The sequence below is a fragment of the Halichoerus grypus genome, chromosome 8 (genome assembly GCF_964656455.1).
Source record: "Halichoerus grypus chromosome 8, mHalGry1.hap1.1, whole genome shotgun sequence".
Classification (NCBI taxonomy): domain Eukaryota; kingdom Metazoa; phylum Chordata; class Mammalia; order Carnivora; family Phocidae; genus Halichoerus; species Halichoerus grypus.
This window is the reverse complement of record NC_135719.1, coordinates 48,948,458-48,957,344: the sequence shown is the minus strand read 5'-3', so window position 1 is coordinate 48,957,344 and position 8,887 is coordinate 48,948,458. Positions and strand designations below refer to the sequence as shown.

At 56.7% G+C, this 8,887-nt stretch overlaps 1 protein-coding gene across 1 annotated transcript in view; it reads right to left on the bottom strand.

Annotated features, from left to right (window-relative positions):
• Positions 1-4,588: 4,588 nt before the first annotated feature.
• IGDCC3 (immunoglobulin superfamily DCC subclass member 3) overlaps positions 4,589-8,887 on the bottom strand; it is a 41,128-nt gene continuing 36,829 nt past the window's right edge. Inside the window, exons 8-14 of the mRNA XM_036087098.2 lie at positions 8,570-8,817; positions 8,222-8,386; positions 7,754-7,945; positions 7,523-7,627; positions 6,883-7,021; positions 6,522-6,741; positions 4,589-6,250 (exon numbers count right to left, since the gene is read on the bottom strand). Of these exons, the coding sequence (XP_035942991.1) occupies positions 6,020-6,250; positions 6,522-6,741; positions 6,883-7,021; positions 7,523-7,627; positions 7,754-7,945; positions 8,222-8,386; positions 8,570-8,817 (1,300 nt within the window). The 3' untranslated portion in view covers positions 4,589-6,019. The remainder of the gene's footprint in view (positions 6,251-6,521; positions 6,742-6,882; positions 7,022-7,522; positions 7,628-7,753; positions 7,946-8,221; positions 8,387-8,569; positions 8,818-8,887) is intronic.

Here is an 8,887-nt window from a genome sequence, read left to right as displayed (position 1 = left end):
TTTTGCTCCATTTTAATTGTTTTTACATGGTGTGAGGAAGGGGTCCAAATTCATTCTTTTTCATGTGAATATCCACTTGTCCCAGTGCCATTTGTTGAAAAGTCTCTTCTTCCCCATGAATGGTTTTGATATCCTTGCCAAAGTTCAATTTATAATGTGAGGGTTTATTCCTGGGCTGGGTTCTCAATTCTATCCCGTTGGTCTATTCGTCTATCCTTATGTTAGTAACCCACTCTGTTCATTACTGTAGCTTTGTAGTAAGCTTTGAAATCAGGAAGTGAGTCTTCCAACTCTGTTCTTCTTTGTTCCTTATATTTCCGTATGAATTTTAGGTTTAGCTTATCAGTTTCTGTAAAGAAGCCAGCTGAGTCAACAACCCTTTGAGGTAGGAGCATATTATCCCAATTTTACAGATGAGAAAACTGAGGCCTAAAGAAGTTAAGTCAACTCCTCATAGTCACATGACTAGAAATGGCTGAGCCCAGGGGTCAGACCACATCCGTCAAACGCCACCTGGGCCAGACCACTGCCTCAGCTCCAGGGGATGCCATGCTTCTCACTAGGAGACAGAGCTCATCATTCTCAACAACAGAGCATGAGCTCTGGGCTAGCTCCCAGGTGGCAAAAGGCTGAGAGTTTCTGGCCGGTGAGCCACCAGCTGGAGTTAGAGAAGCTCCTCCATAAAGTGGCACCCGAACAGAGCATGGCAGAGAAATCACTCCCTCTCCTGGGGCTCCAGTTCTTCCTATCCTAGCCTCAGCCCCAGTGACTGGGGGGCTTAGTCACGGGAAAGATGACCCCAAGCTTCCAGGCACAAGATTCCCCTGTCGTTTAACCAAGATGGTACCATACTAGCCAGGGATGGGACCAAAGAGTTTGTTCTTTGTAGCTTCGTGACAGTGTCCCCAGCATTCCAGTTAGATGTCCTGTTCCTGCGTACCTGCCGTCAACAGTTCCTGAGTGGGTCTTGGGGATACAGATCATGAGGCAAGGAAGGAAATGCAGGGACCTGCGCAGCACAGGACATGATAGGCATTCAGGGGAGAAGGAGCCCCAGGCTGTGGGCATTTTGGAGTGACGGCCAGGGCCAGACCCTGCTGCAGTGTGGCAGTGGGCACATGGTACAGGGTGACCATCTATGTCCTTGAGAGATCCAAGTCCAGGGTACATCCCTCTTGAGCCCGAGGAGCAAGGTCTTTCCCTCCCTGGTCAATCTGGCTCCCTTGGGCCTTCTCTCCCCCTCTACTCTCCTCCCCCCTTTCCTTCCCCAGGTGGCCTCAAGATGGCCGGGGAAGCAACAGAGTTCCCAAATCAGACCCTATAAAGCTGTTTGTGAGAGGGGCATGGGTCTAGATCTCCCCCTCCGTGACCTTGGCCTGGGCCATCTCTGGTTGTCCTCACTCCTTCACTTCCTGCTTCCGGTCTGGATCTCCCTTTCCCTGTCCTGAGCAAGGTGACTCCCTCCCCTGCCACCCTTCTCCCTCTCCCTTCCCTCTAGGGTCTGGAGCACAGTCCGGTTTTGAGGGTCTGACTGGGTTGAGTGGAAGGGGCTCCAGGCAGGGTGTGGCCATCCCGGGTGCTAGCCCTGGCCCTGCCTCTAACTTCCTTGTGCCCTTGAGCAGCTCCCGCCCTGCATCTGTCTCATGAGAGAGACCGTGGTCCCCTCCAGCACCGGCATTCTGCGCTCTACCACCCCAGGCTGGTGGGGCTCTCAGGCCTGCACCTTGCAGGAGAGGGAGCAGGCTGTGGTGTTCACAGCGGCCTCAGGACTGAACACCAGGATCCCTCTTCACTGACAATAGGGATGTGACCCATAAACAGGGCCTGGGTAGGAGTCGGGAGCACCCGTGTCGTCCTGCAGCCCCAGCAACAGCCCCTTCTGCCTGGGGCCTCTTGGGGGGGGCTTCTTGCTCACCCAGCCCGCAGCTCCCACGTGTTCTCCACCTGCCCCCCGAAGTGGTCCTGTGATAGTTTGAGAACATGTCCGTAACGTTGACTCTACTCCCATCAGAAAGTGGAACCTGCTTCCCCTCCCCTGGAATAGGGCTGGCCGTGGTGACTTGCTTCTAATGAACGGAACGTGGCGGAAGTGACACCACACAGTGTCCTTGGTTAGATTCGAAATGGTGATGCAGTTTCCGCCTGGCTCTCTCTAGTCACCTGTCCTTAGACCCCAGCCACCATGCTTTGAGGAAGCCCAGGCCACTTGGAGAGGCCACGTGGAGGTGTGGGGGCCAACAGCCAGCATCAGCCACTGGAGGTGAGAGCCAGCGAGCCCTCAGATGATTCCAGCCCCAGGCTTCAAGCCGAGGCCACCACTGCCCCGGAAAGCAGACAACTGTCCTGCTGAGCCCCGCCCAGACTGCAAATGTCGGACCAAAATAGATGGTAGATCAAGCCACTAAGTTGTGGGGTGGCCTGTGACCGAGCATTGGACAATTGGAGCCGGTAGCAAGCCCAGGCAGTGGCTGCTTTCTGCCCCAAGACTGTGTGTGTATGGGGGCCGGTGTCTTCCGCCTGAGGCCACGGGACTACTGGAGATGGGGAGCCAGATTCCAGCCAGGCACCACCCCCACCCGGCTTTGACGCCTATTTCTAATCTTCCTAATTAGAACCCTGCTTCCCTTTACCTTAGCTTGGTCCAGCCTTGTTAGAACAGGCCCTGCCTATATTTGCATGTAATTTGTATGCAATTTGCATACGTCTACATGGGCCATACAAGGTGGTTTCTAAATGTTTCTGGATGCCCCCCTGGGGAAGGTACTAGCCTCTTAGACTCTTGGAGGGGACAGGGACACTGGGGGTTCACCTGGTCTCCTCCCATCCCCTGCAGGATCTGCTTGACCAGATGACAAACCCACAACCTTCCCAGGCAGCCCTCGGATGGCTGGTGTTGTTGAAGAATTCCTGTGTTGCAAAGTTCTGTGTAAAGAAAGGTGAGGTATTCTATCGATATTTGGGCTTGGCTCTTTTCTCTGGGAAAATCAGGGCAAGGCAACCACTTCCCCCGGAGACTCAAGACAGGTACTGTGGCGGCCTCAGGCTTCTCTTTCTCAGTTCAGCAACCACACACCGTCACTGTTTCCAGCCTGACCTGCAGGCCTCTTCCAGAAGGGCCAAGCCAGGGCTTTCAAATGTTCTTTGAGGAGCAGAACACTGTTTTCTCTCTCACAACCCTGAAGTCATGACCTGAGCCAAAATCAAGAGTTGGACGCTTAACTGACTGAGCCACCCAGGCGCCCCCAGAACCCTGTTTTCAAATGAAATCTCATGAAGAGCCCAACATATTAGATAAAAGTGGAGCTGCTCTTATTGAGCGTGGGCAGGGAGAGTGGAATCCCCCTGCAGAGACGTTTACCCCCATACCCCTCCCCACAGCTGGAGAAGCCCAGCTTGCAAACCACAGTCCTGGTTTGCTCCTCACAAAATGTGCCTCTGGATACAGAGCCCAGCCCTCTAGACCTGCAGAGCTTCCCAGGGTGAGCCTTGACTCTCCATTTCCGCAGTAGAGGCAACACTGACATTCTAAGCAGTTGCTTTGCACCATTGCCTTTTACTAGGCTTGAGGCCCACTGAGACCTCCAGATCTTTGTCAGCACAACCACCTTTAAGCCAAGTCTCTTGGCCTATCCTAAGCTTTGGCAGCTCCAGACACCTGGCTTCAGGAGCCTGGACTGAGGAGTGGACAGGGAGTAATGGAGAGGACTGGCCAGGAGTTACGGCTGTATGCCCTGGAAAGAGTCACTCAGCCAGATCCCATTCCTCAACTGTAGATTGGAGACAAAAATAGTCCTTCCTGGGAAACAGGCATGAAAAGTACCTGGCTCAGTATGGGAGGGACTGGTCTCAGATTCCTCACTGCCAGCTAAGGAGGTATAGAGCAGTGGTCGGAATACAGACCCTGCAACCCGGTGGCCTGGTCTGGACACAAATTCTGGTCCTGCCATAACTGGCTGTGTGAGAGTTTCAACATTTCCTTCATTTCTCTTATCCTTTCTCAGTTTCACCGTCTGTAAAATGACATGACGATAACTCGACAGTCTACCTCCCAGAAAGGGTGTGGGGACCCAGGGAACCTCCCTCCGTGTGGGGGCCCAGGATGCATGGTGCCTGTAAGTGATACACAGGGGGCTGCCGTTACTCTGGACTCTGACCCTGGCCCACCAGTGGCCACCCTAATCCCAGCACTGCCACCCCTGCCCAGGACCTGACACAGCCACCAAAAAACTCAAGGTTCACTTTGGCAACAGGACTTTTATTCAGTCAAAATGAGTACAGTGTGACAGAAGTCAGGTCAAGTCAGGCCAGGTGGCTCCTCACCCGGCTCCTACCCGAGACCACTCTTCCCGTGGGAGAGGGGTTTCCAGGATGAGGGGGCTGCTGAGAGGCCAATGCAGGGACAGAGGGGGCACTGTGTGGGAGTTTCGAGGACCTTTGGCACAGGCCCAGCATTTGGGAGAAGGGGCAGACTGCCCTTTCCCGAGTCCACATGGACACGACTCCAGTCTTCTAGGAAAACACCACAAATTCTATCTTCTTCATCTAATTAACTAAACTTTGGGGGGTGGGTTCCCTAGAGGGTTGGGGGTCAGGGACTTTATGGTCTAATCTCATACTTAAGGAATACGCTTATCTTTTTTTTTCCTTTAAAAAAAGTTTTCCTTCTATTTAAAAAAAAAATGAGTTAACCAAAAATAGGTCTTTGTTTTCTTGGGTTTTTTTTTTTTCTTCCTACTTTAAGTATTTCAAAAAACACCACAACAGAAAAGAAAAACAAGAAGTCACAAGAACATAAATCTTTAAACACACCTTGTATAAAAATATCTTCCAGCCGCATCTGCTGACAGTGGTCATCCCACTGTCCCGGGGTTGGGTCAGGCCGGCTGTGTCCCATGGGCCAGAGGGCCGGGCCACGGCTGCCAGGGAACCTCCCGACCCAACACACGCACACGGCGGTCACACGCACAGTACGTTCCAGGGGCCAGGCCGCTCCGGGGGCTCTGGGTCTGGGCAGGATCGGAGGCAGGCCTCAGGGTGACCCCCCACCCCCACCCCGGCAAGGCCCGGGCAGGGAGCGGGTTGTCGGGATCCCAGTGAAGGATCAGTTGGCCGAGAGGGTTGCAACTGGAGCGGGCAGACGAGACGGGGTGGAGCAGCAGCAGTGTGCTGGAAGGTGGCTGGTTTGGAGCGATGTGTACATCAAGGAACACATTTTCCTCTCATTTTTGGCTTTTTTTTTTTTCACATTTTCTTTGACTAATTCCGTCTTTATTTCTGTAGGTCCTGAGAGGCCCACCGTTGGTGACTTGGCCTCTGGCCTCCTCTCTAGGGGCGGGATAGAAGGGCTGCGGGCAGGAGGAGGGTCCAGTGATACAACACAGGCCCGGAGAGCCGGCGAGCCTTGAGGTAGATGTTTTCTTTCACACCTGGAAACAGGGAAGTGCTTTTTTTTTTCCTTTCTTTCGTCGTCTTTTTTTTTTAAACTCTGGACAACCATATGGGGAGGGAGAGGGGTTGCCCCTACAGGGGCTTGAGGTAGGAGTGCATTTGGGGCTCTGTGGGGTGGGGGGGCTGGGGCCACGGCCCCACTCCCCCAAGAACATTCATTCCGGCTGAGGTAGGTACTGAGAGCCAAATAGCAAAAATCCATCCTGAGAAAACAAGGTCAGTGGAGGGTGACAGCGTCAGGGGCCCAGCCACAGCAGGGGCGTATTTTTGGAGCCTAATTCACCTTCCTCTCTCTTCTTTTTCTTTTTTTAAAAGGAAAACATTAGTTCCATTCCAAGTCATGTGGATACCAGACAGAGGTGAGGCGGGACATTAGTCCAAGGGAGAGGCTCCTGCAGGAACCCCTCCAAGTCCTGGGGGGGGTCCCTGCTGAGGCTACTTTAGGTCTTGACCACCTGAGGGTCAGTCAGGACAGAAATGCTGGGAAGCCCCCATCTGAGTCCCACATGACAGGAGAAATCTTGCCTTTGACCTGAGAAGGGGGGATGCCCCCTCCAGGGCCTGCCACTGGCTACTGTCCCGAGCGAGCTGGCTGGGCAGCCGGTGCCGTGGGAGGCGGGGTGGCCTGTCCTTCGCTGAGGAGGCCAGGGCCTCCGTCCTGGGGCGGCAGGGCGGCTGCAGGGCCTGCGCTGGGGGTCTTGGCTTCTGACATCATCTCCTCCAGAAGGCTGAATCCCTCGAGTGGCAGCATGGAGAACTGGGTCTCCTCACTCAGGGCAGGGTGAGGGTCCCCCAGATCCTGCTGGGGAAAGGACCAGCGCACCGGTGTCAGCATGAGGGTCAGAGCCCGCGAGCCCCCAGCCAGAGGGTCAGGCCCTAGACCCAATCCCACTCAGGACTCCGGGCCACCCTGCCTGAGTCAGGCGTTCAGAGAGCAGCGCCAGCCGTACGTGCTGTGCCTGGAGCTTGGAGAAGGCCGAGGACCCAGGCTTGTGAGCAAGGTGAAGGGAGGGCAGGACAGGGAGGTGGTCTGAGCCTGAAGCAGGCGGCTTGCTCGAGGTGGGGGCACTCACCATGGGTCTGGGGTCAGGTCTGGGGTCAGGCCGCCCCGCTGCCCCAGCTGGGGGGAACAGCTGTTCCAGTTCTTTCATGTCCACAGGCTTCTTATCTCGGCCCAGCTGGCCCCGCTCTCCCCGGCCCGCCCCATTCAGTGCCAGGATGCTAGGATCCCTTGGGCTCCGGGGGCCCTGAGGAGGGGAGAGCTGGTTTTCTACATCCTTACACAAGAGGACCCTAAGGGTTGAGCCAAGAATTAGGGGGAGGGCTTGGGAGGGGGAGCAAAAACAGAAGGCTGGACACAGTGAGCCCCAACTCTGCTTTCCCCTGCGGCAGCGCCTTCTCCAGGCTACCCCCACCCTCCTGCCTGGGACCCACCTGCCCCTTTGGCCGAACAGGAGGAAGAGGACGCAGAAGATGATGCAGGTGACCCCGATGTGGATACCAATGACGATGCCTGTGGTGGGCGTCTGGTTGGTGGGTTCCTCCTTCCGGCAGTCACACGGTGGGCTCAGGGCTAGGGGCAGGGGAAGGTTGAGCACTGTGGCTCTCCCGGCCCGAAGCCCCTCCGGACACCCAGCCTCTGGGAGCTCCTCCTTCCTCAGCTGAACCTGCCTCCATGTCTACATCCCCTTTGCCTTTGGGACCCCAGCCCAACTTTTTCTGGTTCTCTTTACCCGCTACCGAGTACTAACTTTGTGCCCGATGCTGTGAATAACACTTCTACATGGACCATTTCATCCTTACCACGGCTTTAGAAAGTAGGTGGTATTATCCCTGTTTTATAGAGGAGAAAACGGGGGCTCAGAGAGGGTAAGTAACTTGCCCACGGTCACACAGCTAGAATGTCACACCGCCGAACCTCAAACTCAGATCTAGGCCTATGTTCTCAAGGGCTCCATGCGCTGTTACACTCTCCCACCTTCCCTGTGTCCCTGTCACCCCCGTCCTCCCTCCGCGCCTGGCCTCCCTTTCTGAGCCCCAGTCTTGAGCCCGGCAACCCCCTCCCCCAGCTCACCTGTCCTCTCAGAGGCTCCCCTCAAAGACACGAAGCGGACCGTGGCATTGCCCTCCCCGTGCTGGTTGTAGGCGAGCAGCTTCACCTCATACACTGCACTGGGGTCTGAGGGAAAAGCAGTGCTGTGCTGAGTGACCGCCCCAGCTCCCACCGGCAGCTCTGCTGCAGCAGGGAAAGAGAGGTGACCCCTGCGCCGCACCCCTGCCCCGCTCCCCGCGCCGTCTGCCTCACCGAGCCGGCTGAGGTTGTAGGAGGAGACAGTTGCAGGCAGCACGATGGGGCCAGTGAAGGAGGCCCTGCTCGCTGGGCGGTAGAACAGCTTGAAGCCGCCCTCGTGCTGGGCCAGCCGGGGCCAGGGCCCCCACAGCAGCTGCAGGGACGAGCTGCCCAGGACCCGCACCGACAACGGGGGTGGGGCGGGGGCTGCAGGCAGAGGAGGTCTGGGCGTGAGGGCCCGGGCCACCTTCCGCCTGGGACCCCGACCCCCACGAGCCCGGCCGCTCTCTGGCCTCTGACCCAGGGCCTCTGCTTGCTCAGAGACACCTTTCCGTGAACTGGATGCCCCCTTCTCAAGTAGACCCAGACCCCACTCAGCCTCGGGGCCGGGCGCCCGGGGGTCTAGCGTGGTGAACAGGCGCGCGTGCTGTTTGGCTCTAATTCCCGGACCGTCTGGTAGCACGCTCCGTACGCAGGCCTCACCTTCCCCCAGGGTGCTGGCCAGCGCAGGGGCAGAGGCTGAGCTGGCCCCCCTCGGCGTGTAGGCCTTGATGTAGAAGCTGTAGGCAGTGGAGGGTTCAAGGTCGCTCACCAGGTGCTGAAAGGTGCTCTTGCTGACTGCCTCCTGGTACTCCAGCTCCGGAGGGTCTAGGGAGGCGAAGGGTAGGGCAGGGCAGCGTAAGGGATGCGAGGGGGTCCTACCAGCACTGGTGAAATGAGGGCATCCAGGGTGCGGGGGGGACAAGGGAGGGAAGGGGTTGGGTCAGGACACTTAGGATTGAAAGGGATGAGAAACAGTGAATAAAAAGGGGCTACGGAGCCCCCACTCACCAGCAGCCTTCCTGATGTGCAGGACATAGCCAATAATCTCCTTGGTGTTGACCAGGGGTTCGTTCCAGGACACGCGGACCTCAGTGGATGACACGGAGACTGCCTGCACATTGAGGGGGGGCCCAGGCAGCCCCTCAGCCCATAGCACGGTCAGCCTGGCACTGGCCTGGGAGGATCCAGCACTGTTTTCGGCTACGCACTGGTAGATGGCCTCGTCTTCAGGGCCGATCCCAGAAATTGTCAGGGTGCTGTAGGGGGAGGGAGAGCCTCAGATCCCCTCCTCCTCCCAGAGTATCCCTGAAATTTGGCCAGATCACC